This window comes from Callorhinus ursinus, unplaced genomic scaffold (assembly GCF_003265705.2).
Source record: "Callorhinus ursinus isolate GAN/ISIS: 27379988/994484 unplaced genomic scaffold, GSC_fseal_2.0 scaffold2, whole genome shotgun sequence".
NCBI lineage: Eukaryota > Metazoa > Chordata > Mammalia > Carnivora > Otariidae > Callorhinus > Callorhinus ursinus.
In genome coordinates, this window is record NW_027397064.1 from 33,840,228 (window position 1) to 33,858,154 (window position 17,927).

The 17,927-nt window shown below is 40.2% G+C and overlaps 1 protein-coding gene across 1 annotated transcript in view; it reads left to right on the plus strand.

The window, feature by feature from the left end:
- Positions 1–2,388: 2,388 nt before the first annotated feature.
- The window catches only part of FTCDNL1 (formiminotransferase cyclodeaminase N-terminal like), a 144,355-nt gene continuing 128,816 nt past the window's right edge, over positions 2,389–17,927 (plus strand). Inside the window, 3 exon segments of the mRNA XM_073880592.1 lie at positions 2,389–2,677; positions 4,184–4,305; positions 6,971–7,072. Coding sequence (XP_073736693.1) covers positions 2,649–2,677; positions 4,184–4,305; positions 6,971–7,072 — 253 coding nt within the window. The 5' untranslated portion in view covers positions 2,389–2,648.

Below are 17,927 nucleotides of genomic sequence, written 5' to 3' on the forward strand. Positions count from 1 at the left end.
CCTTCCTTCCCTCCCTTCCTTCCTTCCTTCTTTTTTTTAAAGATTTTATTTGTCAGAGAGAGAGAGAAACAGAGCACAAGCAAGGGGAGCACTCAGAGGCAGAGGGAGAAGCAGACTCCTCGCTGAGCAGGGAGACAAATGTGGGGCTCTATCCCAGGACCCTGGGATCATGACCTGTGCCAAAGGCAGACACTTAACCGACTGAGCCACCCAGGCATCCCATACTTTTCAGTTCTTGAAGAGAGCAAAATAAGACTTTAAATATTACTGCTGAACTTTTCATCAGACTTGCTTGTATCCATTTCCTTGTCTTTTCCAAAAAGACATGCTTACAGTTCTGAGGCAGGGGCAGACGCTGCCCTCTCCACAAAGAATGCTGAGACCCTGCCTTCTCTCATTTCTGTCTGACCTCAGTAGAGTGGAGAAAGGGATTAAGGTTTACTGAGTAACTGCTGGGTGTTGATGCTTTCAGAAAAGTTATCTTAACTCCAGCAGCTCTGTAAAGGGAAAGACTTTCTCACAGAGAGGATTAGGAGATGTGGGGAAGAAGCTTTAGTTCTAGCAGTTGTTACAGCTAGAACCCTGAGCCCGTAGGTGTCACACTGTTTTCTCTGGAGGAACAGATAAGACTAGATGTACTGTTACTATGTCTTCTGTTGTAGCAAGTAGTCTCATCATGGGATTGTTTGGAATAGTGAGATACAGGGCCTTCAGTTCCATTGTCCTCCTTGGAAGGAAATGTTGGACACTGCAGTACTTTGTGTTAACTGGAAGCTAATGCTATGGTCAGTAAAAGCTCTCAAAAGGAGCGAAGAGAAAGTTAGGGACATCAGTCTAGTTAAATTAGTTTGAAATTATTTGCTGACATTAGATGCGTATTGGTTTTTAGGCATTAACATGGATGTATATTTTATGCATTTCTATTGCAGATTCAGTAGAAGAAATACCTAAATATATATTTAATTCCATAGGATCCCAAAGCACTTTGAGGATTTAAATTGATAAGCCAACCTCAAAGGGACTGATTCTTGCAACTAAAACACAGACACCTCTGGGGTGAAATGTGGCAACAGTTTGACAGGCATAGCAGTAGCTTAGGCCAGAAAGGATTTATCCAATTAAAATTATGGGATGAATTTTGGCTGGCAGAATGTAATTACCAGCCTTGGAATGAATCCAGGATCCTGAGGTTAACACCCCTCCTCTTGCCAACAACCCTCCTACCTGCCAACACTCTGAGATGGAGAAGGCTGGATCTGACACAATCGCACATAATACTGTTGTGACATCTAAGTACAATGATGATGATGTGAGAAGCATCATGAACCTGATTTTTTTTAACACTCATTATGTTACTTATTTTTATGCCACATTAGGCTAGAAACCAAATGTCCACATAAATGTTAATTTCCTCAAATCTGTGTTTAAAAAGTATAATTAGAAAATAAAAAAATAGATTTAAAAATTAATTTATTCTGTCAAAGTAGTTATTTAGTGATTATTTCACTTCAGGAACGAAATTGGATCAAAATGGTGACATTTAATCCTTGCTATATATATTTTTAAAAAAACACAGGTTTTTGTAGGAGAAATGTATTCTCAAGGTTCACTGGCCTAGAAAAAAGGGAAATGCTTAATGCTTGGTTCATACCGCTTGTAACTTTTCAGTAAAAGGGCAGGTACTAGTACAGCTTTGTCCTAGGGTGGGTCCAGCTCCTACTCACAAGCGCTTGCGGGCAGTATTTCTCAGAAGAGACTTTACTAGAAGGGTGCGTATGCGTGTGCACCAAAGAGCCCCCTGCTGGGTGTATGATTAATGGGTAACGACCTCATCATTAGATTCTGATGCCCTTTTAAAAAGTCACTCATTTACAAGAGACAACTGTGGAGAATCCCAAGCTAAAGTAGAGGGGGCGAAAAGGCAATTCCAAGCAGAACGTTGAGGTTTCGGGGCTGCGGGAAGCGCGGGGAGCGCGGAGCGGAGGTCAGGCAGCGACCCGCGAGGCGCGCTCGGAGGCGCGCGGCGGGCTGGAGCGCGAGCGGGGCGTCAGGGGGGGCGGGGCCGGCGGCGGAAGCTGCGCGCCGCTCTCGCGCGGCGACCCCGGCTCCGCGCCGTCCTACCCCTACCCCGCCGCCCCTCCGCGCGCGCAGCTCGGTTTCCTCCCCGATGCGTCCGCGAGCGCCGGCGCTGGCTCGAGAGCGGGTCCCGGACGGCTCTGCCGCCGGCCGTCCTTCGCTCCCGGGCCCCGCGGCCCGCAGACGCTGCTCCCGGCGGCCCTCGCGGAGCAGCGGGGGACTGCCCTAAGGCCCGCGCCGAGTCCCTCGGGTTAGCTTTCTGCCCACGTGGCCCGGAGCCACTCCACACCGGAACCGGGGCGGGGCCTCGCAGGGCGTCCCAGCGGCGGGTTCCCACCTCAGCACGCGCTACCGCCCCCTCGGCGAGCCTTTTTGCGGCCCTAAAAGCGCTAACGGCGGTGCGTGCGCCGGGAGGCAGGTGATCTGGCGGAACTGTCGCGAACTGCTCCACTGGGCGTTGGCCCTGCTGGTTCCTCCCCATGGGGAGGCAGCTTTTTGGTTTATGGCCGGAAGTAATCGGATTGTGATTGGAGGGATGGGCGGACTAGGAGCGCATTCTTCCAAACCGCTGAATGTTTGCGAGGTGGCTCTGGGTTACTTTGTAAGTGGAAGAGGCAGGGAAACACTTACCCTTTTTGCTAACAAGCCTGACTGCTCTCCAAAAGCCTGGTGGCCGCTAATTTCAGCTTTTGCTGTGAAGGTAGATTTTTCTAACACCATCTTTGTGTGATTTAACTGTCCACAGGGAATCAAAATGTGGAATGAGAGGATGAAACTAATCCTTTCTTTTGCACTGTTAGGGGTTGCCATAAACACCATTTGTTAAAAAGCATAATTATGTTGGGAAAGTGCCTGATGAGACAATTAAGCTACATAAACACACTGAAAACAAATGAAAGCCAGAAGACGCCCACACCCCTTGTGTAAAGCAATTTTTTGTTTACATAGAAACGAGAGAGGTCTGAGCTGCTTTATTACAACGATGTTATTAACGTCTACAAAAACCTAATGACTATATTTTAATGAATTTTCAGTCATGAGATGATGGTCAGGATATGAAAAGTTGCTTACAAACCTAAACTTGCCACGGAGCCCTGCATTCCCTCTGGGTTAGGACGATTAGGCCAATGAAAATCCTGGTGAACAGAAGCCAGAGCATTTATGCATCGCCTGTACTGTTATTTGCACCAGAGCACAGTTTAGCTTAAACTCATAAGCTTAACGTTTGTCTCAAACTTGGACAACATTCACTGCGGTATTCCTCACCCTGAGAACATTGCCTGATACAAGATAACCTTTATGAAATAATTTGTTGAATGAATTCGTGAGGGCCATATTTAGTTATATTTAAGAGAGACCAAAATATGGCCTGATCTTGAAAAGGGGAATAATTTTGTAATTAATCCACTTTCAACAAAAGGGCATCAGTCACGTTTTTGTAATTATTGATTCGTTATAGAATATATGTCAGATTTTAATTCAAGGAAGAGAGTCCTGTGAAAAGATTTTACACTCATAAAGGAACTTTGGGGATTAATGTGTGAGACGAATTTAGTCAAATAGTTGTCTAAACACCTGGTATCTTACAGCACCCAAATGAGTCCCTTTTATTTGTTCACATATTGCCTATAACATGGCGCATAGAGATAACTTTTCTTTTTGCCAGAAAAGTAGTTTTTATAAGAATCTTCTTCATTTCCCTTTTCTACATTTCCCTAGTCTCATTTAACAAGAGGATCAAGCTTATTTGTTAAGTAGTATAGACCTTGAAAATGGGGATAATCTAAGGAAATTGGTGTTTAAAAGGGAATAAAATACTTTAACAAATGTTTTCATTTACGTGACAATTGAGGCTGAGTAACTTGCCCTATATTTTCTAGTATTGTTACTATGTTTGTAGGTTCATATGTGCATGACCGCATACACATGGTTTCTTGGTTGACTCAATCTGAGGATTTTTTCCTTTAGGTGTTCTCCAGGAATAAAATAGTGAAGTGTTCATATTATGACTGGTTTCCAAAAACTATAATTTTTTTATGGTTAATGAACATGAAAATATGAATGAGCCATAGAAAACAAAATGAACAATAATTTTCTTCTATTCTAGAAAAATCACCATGTCTTCTTCCCTGGGGCTCCATTTGGCTGCTTGTTTACTAAATATTTCAGAAGCCAGAAGAAAATACATTGTTGAGACCATAGCACAGGCAGCTCTTCATGAAAAAAATGGTAGGAATAACAGACAATTGAAGCGAATATGTATGAGTACAGTAGTTTTTTTACTCTGCAGACAGTGCTATAGAACACTCTTCCTTCTTCTAAGACTTTCCTCCTAGTTCTGGGGCAGGACTCCGGGATACTGAGATAGAACAGTTGCTCATATGTGCACATGTGCTCTTCCAAAAGCCTGCGTAAGCTCAGCAGTGCACCTATTCATATTGGAGAGTGAGTGTCTGAGATGAGCATTGTTCAGGAGTTCAGGCTCCCGAGGACGATATATTTACATAAAGGTTTAATGTTTCCCACATGGGCCATTTATTTGATCATTAATAGAATGAGCATAATTGTACATTATGCTTTTTATTCAACAGGTTAAATAAAAAATAAACTTGCCAAATACCAGCTACTTTTCAAAGCTCTCCTGCCAACAAAGCCCAAGCTTTCATTACAACATTATTATTTCTACTCCATTTTCTCCATATAAAAACTTGTAGGCAATTGCATTTAAGTGATGTGTGTAAGATCAGTCAGCAAATCAGAAGACTGGACCTCAAGCCTCTTTACTCCCTGGGCCAGTATTTCCAATGAGAGATATTACTCTTTATTTTACTCTTGTTAAAATGTTCATGTGATGACACACAGTTCTGAATTCCAGTTGTTTTTGCCTTCACACACACACAAAACACAGTGTATTCGGACTTCTAATCATTTAAGTAGAAATGCTTTCTTATTAAATCAACTTTTTGGCAACAGGTGAGCATTAGGGTCACAATCCTGAAGCACGTGAGACAGTACATTTTAATTTCTGAGTCATTTTTGATCTGGTGACTACTTTTCATGAGAAAGAAGTGTTTTCACCTAGCCCATTTCTAATGGTGAGCACATTTAAGTTACTGTCTTACACCTCTGCAGGAGCTGGAAATGTCTAAGAAAATTCCTGGTAATTGCTGATAAGAAAGCTCCTCTGGAGTCAGTATGCAGCTGTGCTTTTGCATTCTCTTTGTGGGAAGAGCCAGCTTGGGCCCCTCATTGTCAGACACAGTACTTCTAAAGAGATTGGGTTACCTGTCTCTGTGATTAAGTGCATGTGCAGAGACATTTGTGGAAGCCATAGACTGATGGACACCTGGGTCTCAACTCACAGTTTTTATCAGCTTATTAGTGGCAGAAACTCAAGTGGAATTATAGCTATTATACTCCATTACAAATACCAAACAATTTACTTCTGCTGAGATTCATACTGACAGTTCCTCCTGCCAGCAGTAATTTTTTTCTAGATGCATGCTTAAGAAATTGCAGGAGAGAGTGTTTCATTCTTTTAGCATTTGATTCAATTGTATCATATGAAACTGAGAATAAAAGATTTTCAGAAGAAGATTTAGGATGAAAAAATAAAATCATCTCTTTTCTTCCAGGAGCTAGAGTATGTTGAAAAAATACATAAAATAAGAGGTTGTATAATCTTGTTCTTGCTTCATCTTTCATGGTTTTAAAAATGAAAGGAGGTGGCACTAGCTAAGAAAATGACCTGTCGTTTTACAAATATTTTAAGTACATTTATTTTTAAATGAGTGGAATAAAATTATATACCCATATTTCTTCTGATTAAGCAATGTGAAAATATTTAAATAGCCTAAAAATGTCTTAGGTAAAGGAACCTGAGTTATAAATTTTAGATGTACACCAGGGCAGGGCTCTGTAGATGCTTATTTGGCTATGAGTGAGTGACATATGTTTATCTTTTCATGTTATTAAAATTAATAACGTAGGGCTGCTGTAAGCTCTATAGTTCCTGTGTGTAACTCATTTTTCCTCTCTTCTGAAAAGATTAATTGTTAGGCTGCCAGGGGACAGGGCGGCAAAGGTATAATAGCATAGCTAACGGTTTAATTACTGCCTGAAAACTTTTGTCCTTTGCTTTGAATTTGCTTTTGTAGGCTTAAGGGGGACTTTTAAGGAGGCTGAACCAGGCTTGTAAACTTTAAAAATAACTTTGGGGTAATGTGCGGCTGCCATACAAGTGTATGGCAGCTTTCTCCTCCAGGTTACACAGTCAAATGAGTCACAAGCCACCAAAAGCTGGAAGTCGTTAACATCTGAAGGCTGTTGGTGGCCTCTGAAAAGGAGATGGTGGAGACAGAACAGTTTCTAACAGGTGCATACATCCCAGGAACCTGTGCTTCAGGCACTAATTGGCCTATCTTAGCTTTTCCAGATGTCAGATTTTGATCCAGGCAGTTTGATTTGTGGGTTTTGGAAGGAAAAATTGACAAAGCCTAGAGGATGAGATTGAGAAGGACCAGAATTTAGAGTGGTGTGATTTGGCGATTGAAAGAAGAGGCTACCATCTTAGACTGAGTTGAGAGAACGTCGGCAAGCCCAGTAGCAAGTCCAAGAGACGATCTGTCATAAACACCAAAGGCTAGCCTCCGAATGGAGCCTCTGAACTGTTCTAACTAGATAACAGATCTAGTTATAACTATAATCTGGTTATATAGTAATGCTCTAAGAAGTAGACATTACTACTGGTGAATTTCATGATTAGTCAATGTCACTTCAGAGGTCAAATCCCAGAATTTTTCTATCAAGCTAAGTTTAATTGTATCAGAAGAAATAAATTATTAAGATTTCATCACAGAAAAAAAATTCTTGCATGTATGTGTTTTCTTTACAGGGCAGAAATAACCTGAAGCATCAATGCTCAATATATTTTCATTTTCTGATCAAGACTCCATCAAATCAGTCATTACAATATCGGCTTCTATTAATGAATTAGGTAAGATTTCGGTTTCTTTGTTTATCTATCTTTTGATGAAGGGTGAGCTTCAGGTAGACCTGAATGCTCTTTAATCATTGATTTCTTGTATAAATCTGAATACTCAAGAGAGTGTACCCCAAAAGGTTTTTCATTATTCTTCTGAACATGTATATCTCAAACATTTCCCATTTCCTCTTTATTAAAATGAACCTTGGGGTCCAAGATTTAATAATATTCTTTCACTGAAGATGATGATCCCAAATCTTATGTGGTTAAGGAAACCTTTTCTAGTTTTAACCTGTGAAGTAATAGTGTTGAAATCAACTTTGATTTCACTGATAAGTTGGCATGGAATGAAATAAACCAAGCAGTTGTGTTTTGGGTTGGGACCCTGAAATCTTTAGTTCATGAGTTGAAATGAAATGAACTCCATGTCTCATAGGGATGTTGTCAGGCTTAATTGGACAACTTGAATTGGAAGGATCATAATTGTTTAAAGAAAAGCCTATATCATCTTAATATTGCTTAGTAAAGGGTTCAAGATATTTTCAAATAAACCTGATTTCAACTTAGCAGAGTGTCTTCTTTCAAAAGGCCTATTTGTTTGGAGAGCAGAGAGTGGACTGATAACTTCCAGCAAACATAGGACAGATTATCTTGAATGTTAATCATAGGATGTAAAATTTGCTTCTTTGTTGTTTATCTCTATTGCTAAAATGGCCATATTGCACTAATGAAAACTCAGAGTCGTAGTAGTATAGTTGTCCATAACATGTACTTAGATTAATGATTCAATGGAAGAAATCTAATTACTGAACAAGAGCAAAATCAAATACTTATGCTTCAGAAAAATGTATGTGTGTATATTTTAATTTCATTATTCATAAAGCATTCTGAAAATAATGTGGAATTTTATCAGATTAATTTGATAAAATTGAAAAAATTTAAAGTAACCAACTGAAAAAAAATACAGAGTTGTTTAAGACTGATGAACATTGCATAATTCCTCCACTTTTGGGAATAAAGAGCTGGCAGAAATGTGAAACTTTATGACAATTGGGAGGTGAGGTGAAGGGAAATGGTTGGATCTTTTCTTTTTTTTTTTTTATCTGGATAAAAATAACCTCCTATACAGATTGCAAAAGAAAAACAGCAAGTGGGACAGTAAAATTATAGCTGCTTCTTTAGATGCAAGTGAAAGTTTAGTGATTGTTGTTTACAATTTCACATTTTAAGGCAATTCTCTTCTGGCTGCCAGCTTGGAGGCCTTTAAGTCTATTACTATGGAGGTTTGAGAGGGGATCCACTCTTGCCTGGAAGCAGTGAACCTCTTTCCCATTTACCCTCTCTCTGATGTCCCACAGGATGAGTGTGGAGCTGTGGCCAGAAGTAAGAGCAAGTTGAGGGTAGTGTGTCATTCCTGATTGGAAACCATTTTTCACAAATTAGAACAGTTTGTGATAATATAATCATTCCTCAACACCCTGGTAAGAGTTGACCTCAGAGAACTACATCAACAATAGGCTCTCATGGGTTGCAGTGCATACTGTGTCTCTGTGACTATCTTTCCAATTTCCACCCGACAACACTGTGGAACTCTAAATGCCCTGGGATGGGGCAAATCAACCATTTTGTCCCTTACAGATTCACCATAGATCATGAGAAAAAACAGTAGTTTCTAATGAGTTCCTTAGACTCTTCCGGGCAGAACTCTTCCGGGTGTGTTTTGCCCATCTGTGTTCTATTTTCTTGAGCAGGGGTAATGATGAGGTTGAAAAACCACTTAAATGTTAACTCCTACCCCTTTTTCCTCTGATTTTTTTTTTTCTTTTCCTATGCACAACTCTCTTTAAGATTTGCTTTGGAACTGAACTGTCACGTGCTTGATTTCAGCCCCAGGGGTGAATTTAATTTGGAAAATTTGAGCTATGTCACTTGAGGTGTTTTTGAATTAGGCAAATTGGGAGAAAAGAAAGACCTTTTGCCTGGACTGTCTAGCTGCACGGTGGTTAATTACAAGATGCAGAGGCTCATAACCTTTGGGGGAAAGTCCGCCTTAGGATAATTGCATTCTTCTCTGTATGACCTCAGAAATCCCTGTATGATGTTGCCTCATTTTTATTTAATGCTGAATTGTCTAACATGTGGGATGTAGATTTGGACTCTGGCTAAGCTGAGCTACACCAAGTACTAGCAATAGGAAAAGAGACTTGTTTCCAGAGGAGCACCTTACTGCTTGTGCTGCATTTTAATGTGAGCTGACAATTTAAAGATTATTTCCCAGGGAAATCCTGGCCCAAAATTTGCCATACTTTTTATCCAAGAAAGGGTTAAAATTCAGCATGGGGGAAAATACGTTTCACACAAAAATGAAGAGTTCAGAATTGTCCAGACCAGAATAATGATTTTAATTGTCTTCAAAACAATTATGTTCAATTACATTAAATCTCAAATTAGCTAGTACATGAAGTTCTTCATTACATCAGGACTAGTCCACCCCCAGATGTTCATCCTGTGTAGGAGACAGTTGACAATCGGAGGGTCTGGACATGGTATTTCTCCCTTCCCTTGCCCTTTTGCTTCATTGGCAGCTACTGTACCTCATGATTTAAACATGGACATTTCTAATTAAATGAGAGCTCAGCTGCATTCTTGAACTAATTTATAACATTTGATTTGAAATGTAATAGCTCCAATCTTCATCTGATTAAAAACAGTCATATACTGTATATGGTTACTATTTTGATGCTGCAACATGCAGTTTTTATTTTTACATTCCCCTTTTTACACAGCTGTTCATCTAATATCATCCAATTTTTTTAAGTTTTTGTTGTTGTTGTTGTTGTTGTTGTTGTTGTAACAGCATGCTCAGGCATTCTTATGAGGTAGAAGTATTCAAATTCTAGGATCTTACTGTTCTCAAAACAGTGAAGGGATGTTTTCATTTAGGGTTACCTCTTCTCATGAAACCAACTTTAGGATAATCATTTAACCAACTTTCTTTGGGAGGAAGGGCAATGGAGAACATTCCAGTGACATGAAAAATAGCTAATATTGATATGTGTAATTCATGTATGCTTTATATGCAAATATTCTGAATGATGTATTTCAGAACTTTTATAGCAGCTGTAAGCTTGCTTATAACTTAAGGAATGGGTTCTTTTTTTTTTTTTTTTAAGATTTTATTTATTCATGAGAGACAGAGAGAGAGAGGCAGAGGCAGAGGGAGAAGCAAGCTCCCCAAGGAGCAGGGAGCCCGATGCAGGACTCGATCCCAGGACCCCAGGATCATGACCCGAGCCGAAGGCAGCTGCCTAACCATCTGAGCCACCCAGGCGCCCAAGGAATGGGTTCTTAAAGTGGGGTCCAAAATTGGTGTTCGGGGGCCTTATAAATAGTGTCAAAATCATTTGCAAGTTTTATGCATGTATGCATACATAGGCACAAACACTTACACATACTTTTGCATATAATTTTCTTTGAAGAACTTTTAGGATAAAGGGCACAGCAATGTGGGGGCTCAGATGTGAGAGCACCCTGGGTTTGAGGACCTGCAAAGGCCTTCAGTTTGGCAGGCTGGAACTTAGAGATGGGGTGGAATGAGAGGCATTCCTGAGCATGTTAAAAAAATGAAGCTTCAGAGGTAGTTAGAGGTCAGAGCATGAAGTCCTATATGCCAGATTAAGGAGTTTAAACCTATCCTAAAGGCAGTGAGAACCATGGAAGAGTTTTAAGCAAGATAGTGGTGTGAATGGCTTTGAATTTTAGAAAGCTTGTTCTGCCTGCCTGTTAGAGGATGGACAGGAAGCAGACAGACCAGTTTGGAAAGGTGATGGTGCCCTAGATAATAAAGTGGAGAGAATGGAGAGAACCCATAGGATGTTGGGGGGCGGGGCGTGGGAACAAAGCAGTGGTATGAAAGTGTCATCACTTACAAATGATGGAAAAAAGGGGATTTGGAGGGAAAGAGCGTGAATATTTTTTTATATGCCACCATTTGGCAATTAGATATAAAATTGAGAGCTAGGAGACACAGAGATCTATTAAAGCTTACACTTTTCCAAAAATGTTTGGACTTTGGTTTTCCTTCTCAATAAAAACCACATTTGATCTGTTAGACTGTCTTTCATTTTTATCTGTATTATGTCTCTTAAAATTTTTTCTTTCCTCCCTTTTCCCCTTCCTCCCTGTGTCCTTACCTCTCTCTCCTCTTTCCTCCTTCCTTTCCTCCTTTTTCCTCTTTGTTATTATCCAAATGATACACACATGTGGCTGAAAGTTGACTGTTTGTTCCCAAAACTCTAAGTACCTACATAACTCCCTTTTCCCTATCACTTTAATTTCCTTCTCCCCAGAACCAAGTGCTTTCAACTCTCTTGTCTTATCATTTAGGATTCAACTCCAGGTATCTAAATACCAACTCATATTGGTGCTTCTTGATTTTTCAGTTTTAGGCATTGTCTATTGACTTCTCCCTGCAGAAGGTGAAAATTTAGCTTCCTTTCACCACCCACCCCTGACCCCCAACATACACACACACACACACACACACACTCTTCCTAATTCTCCCTCTTTCCATGCAGTTATATCAAAATTTGGATAAATATTTAATGGTTACGTTATTATAACTATGTAAACATTATTCACAATGAAGCATTTAGAATGTTGTTTCTATTTTACCCTTTCTGCACAACTTTTTCTTTTGGCTGGAATTGATAATTAGCATTTTGATTGTTTACTTAGTTTTTAATATACTGATCAATGGTTTAACCCCACCCTGTCTGTTAATAATAGCATCTCTCCATGCATTTAGATAGAACATTCCCTGCATTGAATGTTCTATCAGTTTTATCTTCTTAAAGAACCATCTTCTAGACCTCTCTGACCTGTTCCAATTAGTACTGGTTGCCCTCAATTTGTTGAAGATAACTGTCATCATGGAATCTCCCTTAACTGTCATCCTGGGTGTTCCCTGCACCTCTCTCCATGTTGGATATACTGGTTCCTAAATCTCATGTTGAAGATAACTGTCATCATGGAATCTCCCTTAACTGTCATCCTGGGTGTTCCCTGCACCTCTCTCCATGTTGGATATACTGGTTCCTAAATCTCATATCTTCTCTTTTTTGTCCCCCTTAGTTTACGTCCTTGTTTTAGGGGAACATATCGTCTACTCGCTTCCTTTAAAAAGGGGGGAGTATATTTTTGAGACCTTTCATGTCTGAAAATGCTGTTATTCTATCATCACACTTGTTAGTTTGGCTAGGTGTAAAATTCTAGGTTAGAAATAATAATTCCTTTATTTTGAAGACAGTGTATTATTGAATTCTTATTTTTATGTTACTATTGAAACCTCTAAAGCCATTATGAGTCCTAATCTTTGTATGTGATCTGTCATTTCTCTCTGGAAGCTTGTAAGATCTTCACTTTGTTCCTAGTGTTCTGAAATTTCTGTGATGTGCCTTTGTATGAGTCTGTTTTCATTTATTAGGCTGGAGATGTGTTAGGCCCTTTGAATCCTTGACACTCTTGTTCCTCTGTGCCAGACAACGCTTGAATTATCTCACTGATGATTTCGTCCATTTTCTCAGTTCTTTCTGGAAGCTCTGTTATTTGGATATTGGAACTCTTGTACTGGTTCTCGACCCTTATTTTCTCTCTTTTCCCCATCACTTTATATTTTTATAATACTTTCTGGAAAATTTCCTCTATATGCCAAGCCTTCAGTAAGTCTTTCATTTCTTCTATATTAGTTTCCAAATGCTTTCATATACTCTCTGAGTGGATTTTATCTTATTATTTGAAATGACATTCTGGCCATGTTTCATGAATGCATTATCAATGGATAATTTTTAATATTTTCTTCTTCCTGTATTATGTCTGTTTTTCAACCCCTACCCTCACCCTCACCCCCAGGTTGCTTGTTTGTTTTAAAGGCTTTCCTTGGATGTCTGATGATTCTTGGTTGGCTGCTTACTCTAAGAGTGGACACTAAGAGACTGAATGGATATTCTCAGTATATAGGTGGAGTTTGTCAGCTGTAGACTCATCTGACTAGATCATTTCTTTGGAGAACCCCTATGTCAGTATTTTTTTTGTCTTTCCTCTTGGGCTGTTCAAGTTCCTTGTAGAAGGATCTTCCAGTCTTCAGCCTGGAGGGTAGACACAGCTGTCCATGTTTTAGGAAATGAATTGTAGACAAGGGCTGGTAGAGTCTCAGCATTTAGTTTGTAAATATTCTCATAGCTCTTCATTACTCATCCCTACCCTCAGCTGTGTCCAGTATTCCCCAGCCCAGATGCCTTGGTGCCAGATGCCTCTTGTGTCTTCTGCCAGGGTGGGGACAGGGCACTTGCCTGTCTATGTGGAGGATGGGTAGCATCTAACTGCTGCTTAAACAGACTTGCCACCAGCTTCCCTGTTTTGAGCTTTGCCTTTATCTTCCCTTCCAAAGTGAGTCTGCCATTTCTGATCATTATCAAGTGCCTGTGGCCTAAGTCAGGTTGCTTCTCTGCTGTTCCTCTTGCTGCTTTGCATCTGCTTAATCACCTACCACTCTTACATGTTTTCCAAGTTCCAGTGCTGTTGCCTCCTCCTCCATTTCGCTTCCATTTGTTTGAGTCCTTGCTTTTAAAAAGTATCCCTTTCCCATCTTTTTCCTGGGATTTTGGGAAGCAGTGAAAGTAAACATAAGGATCCATACTCTCATTTTACTTGGAAGTCCCTACTTCTGTAATTCTTCTTGATGATTTTTAATTAATTTGGATCATTCAAGAACACTTAATTCACCTAATTTGGAATCAGTGGTAAGTTTACAGGAACATATTCTTTTGTCTGATGTCTAACTCAATATTGAATATATTTAGTCTCAGTTTCTGGGTTTTTATAAATTTTTTAATAAGCATTTTTCTCTGAAGGATTGTTGTGGGCCATACTGCTTCCTGTATGTTTTTCCTTTCTTCCTTACTCAGTGTTTTTACATGTGGGAACCAGTGTTTCTGAAACATGACCCTGTTTCCCATTCACACATAAATCTTCATGAGAAGGATTGAGTGAAAATGTGGGGGAGGGGTCCGGGCAGAAGGTGCTCAGGCAAGTTCTCCCAATGATTTGTCAATGACAGTGGGCTTACCTAACATGTAGGCTCATAACATTCAGCTTTAAAAGTCTGGACAATAGCTATGAATTTTATAAATGATGTGGAAACCTGCTTTTTGTTTTATGTCATTAATCAGATGAAATAATGTTTGTACAATGCCATATAAATGGACATTTAGAAGACTGGAAAGATAAAGTGCTAGCTAAGTAAGTTATGTGAATAAAGAAATAGCTCCTACATGATTGATTTTTATTTTTTGATTTACCTCAAAATATATAAAACATTAATGAATTTGATTAGAAATATCAGCCTTGTTAGATTTTTTTTGAGTATTTTTATGACTTGGAGGACACGTGCCATGACAGATTCACACGATGTCAACACTTGTGTGATAGTCTTGAGACCCTTTGATTACCTTATTACAGATTGTCAAAACATGGGCTGATCTGGCAAATCAGGCACAACTTTCCACTTCAAGAATTTTCTACCCCGATTCTCTAGTTGCTATGGAGATTGTCTTATAAAACAGCCCTGGATTTGGTTGAGATTAGTCAATTTAGATGCTGGGTTCTGATATAATTCTCTCCACCATCAGCAATGCCCTCATTGCCATAGCATAAAAACAGTGGTTGATTTTATGAGCATATGTTAACATAGTTTTAGGACATAGCATTTAGTTGAGAATTTTGAGGATATTGGCACTGTATTTTAAGAAAACTGAAAAAACAAGGGATTGTGCATTAGGAAAGTACTTAAAATATTAAGATTGATTTAGTACATTTTAACTACAAAGGAGAGTTACCAGGTTGTTCATAAATGCATATTACTACAGGTTTAATAAATGTGACAGGATTATATCTACTAATGTAAACAGAGGTACTAATGAGGGAAGGATAAGGCCAAATGGGAGAAGTAGAATAAACTAATCTGTTCTTCCACAGCAATTACGGATGAACCCAACCATACTTGAAAAAAGTGGCATGCTTTTCTTTTGCTTTGACTCTGCGGTAACCTGAAGTCCAAACAAGTTACCCCATGGGGCAAGCCATGACCAATGGAGGGACCTGAGTTGGTAGATGTATACTCTCATCTTTTGTCCTTGAGGTGGACAATTCTGAGGCCCATTCCAGCAAGGCCAAGCCCCAGTTGCTCACAATGATGACTAGCTTGATAACACACCTTTGTATTCGCTCTCCCTCCTTCCCTGTTTTACTCTTGATGCATATTGAATAGGATTTATTGCAAATATTGACCAAAAATGACTATATTATAAGAATCTTGGGATGATTGGGTGGAGTGCATGAAATCTTTGCTGCCTAACTGCATACTTCTTATAATTCTTCCCTAATCTAGAAGTTACTTAGAAGATTTATAGTTAAAAATTGGGAGGCCTCCCACCCTACCTCTAAAGGGTCTCAGAATACTTATGATGAAGTCATGGGTCATTGTGGGAGATATTAACATTCACTACTTACTAGTAAAGGCAGCCCTGGGGGGCTCTCAGAGTTTAAGGGCTCTAGGTTTTCTGGTTTTGAGTAGTTATTTATAGTACCCAGAGATTGATTTTATGTGATTGCTGATGGTGTTTCAGAGAATGTGAACCTAATAAGGGATTTATAGCAGGCCACTGACATCAAAGCTAACTTTTTGAGCCCAGGTCCCTGGATCTTGGCAATTCTTTTTCTTTTTTTAAGATTTAATTAATTAATTAATTAATATGAGAGAGAGAGAGAGCGCGCGCATGTGTGTGAGTGGGGGGAGGAGCAGGGGGAAAGGGACAAGCAGACTCCACATTGAACACGGAGCCCGACTCGGGGCTTGATCTCATGACCCTGAGATCATGACCTGAGCTGAAATCAGGAGTCAGATGCTCAACTGACTGAGCCACCCAGATGCCCCCTGACTTTGGCAGTTCTTTTCCTGAGTTCCTTTTCTTTTTTATCCCTGCTTCCTAGCATTTTTAATACTCCCAATGTCAAAGTCACTAGGATTAGAAAATTCTGAAGAAATGACATAGTGATGCTAGTGACACTGATGGGCCTGTAAAGTGCGCTACATAAACCCAAGTCTGTCCACACTCTCCTGGATCTACCAGCCTGTCTACCTGCTCTCCATTGGTTAAGTGAGGGTGTTCTTCTTCAGGAGACCCAGAGCATGTGATAATAGTAATGACAACAACATATGGTTATAACATGGTTTTAATTAGATCAATTATCATTTGTTGTTTGACTACTAAAATTGATATATTAAAAAACTCATTGCCCAATTTTAGCTAACTAAAAACATACAGTAAGATAATATTTTGAGATATTAATTTTTGTGTGCTTCTTTCCCCCATAGACTATGCATGACTGTTTCTTGGACAAACTGAGTTATTTGCTACCTTGAGGGGTATCGAATTTTTATAGTGGGAGTGAGGAAGTAGCAGTCAGGGTTTACTTGGGTGGCCCAGTTGGTTAAGCCTCCAACTCTTGATTTTGGCTCAGGTCATGATCTCAGGGTCATGAGATGGAACCCCGCATCAGGCTCCACACTGGACGTGGAGCCTGCTTAAGATTCTCTCTCTTTCTGGATGCCTGGGTGGCTCAGTCGTTAAGCGTCTGCCTTCGGCTCAGGTCAAGATCCCAGGGTCCTGGGATCGAGTCCCATATTGGGCTCCTTGCTCAGTGAGGAGCCTGCTTCTCCCTCTCCCTCTGCTGCTCCCCCTGCTTGTGCTCTCTCTCTCTGACAAATAAATAAAAATCTTAAAAAAAAAAAAAAAGATTCTCTCTCTTTCTCTCTCTGCCACTCCTCCCCCTCCCTCTCAAAGAAAAAATAAAAAAAGGAAGTAGCAGTCAGTGTTCATGTTTGAATTTTTGACAACTTAAAGGAGAGGCCTGGGAGAAGCAGTGCACGAAGTTTATACCATTGCAGTAGAAAAGACAAGGGAGGAGGCCACCTCACTCCCTGCCCAGAAGAAGATGACTGGGGTCCAGGTTTGAACAGAGGGTGTTCGTTATAAATAGTACACTCTTTCCTTTCCCAAATTTTGAACCAGTTTGTCAGTAAAGAAAGGCAGATGAGAAATGGAAATAGTAACTTTTATTTTTTTTAAAGATTTTATTTATTTATTTGACACAGAGAGAGAGCGAGCATGAGTGGGGGGGAGGAGCAAGGGGAGAAGGAGAAGCAGGCTTCCTGCTCAGCAGGGAGCCCAATGTGGGACTCCATCCCAGGACCCCGGGATTATGACCTGAGCTGAAGGCACACACTTATCTGACTGACCACCCAGGCGCCCAGGAAATACTAACTTTAATACTGATGAAACTAACACCGCTGAGCTTACTCAACCAGAGAATCAGACAGACTCATCCAGCCAGTCACAGGCAGCACTGGACAGCACAGGCCTGCCCCTGGAAAGCTTTTGGCAAGGAGGAGTGGACCATAATATGTGCTTCCTGCTGACAGCTAGCTCCTAAGAAGGAAGAAGGAGAAAGGGTATGCCTATGCAAACACAGCTTCTCTTCCAAATTCCCCATCAGGGAATGAAATTTAGGAGGAGCAAGGCCAATGTTTATTTCCTAGGGCTTCAGTAACAAAGTGCCACACACCAGGTGGTTTAAACAACAAAAATTTGTTATCTCACAGCTCTGAAGGCTAGAAGTCTGAGATCCAGGTATCAGCAGGGTTGGTTCCTTCTGGGGGCCGTGAGGGTAGGATCTATTTCATTTTGGCTTTTAGATGGCCCTCTTCATGTTCACATGTCATTTCCCCATATATTGTCTATGTCCAAAT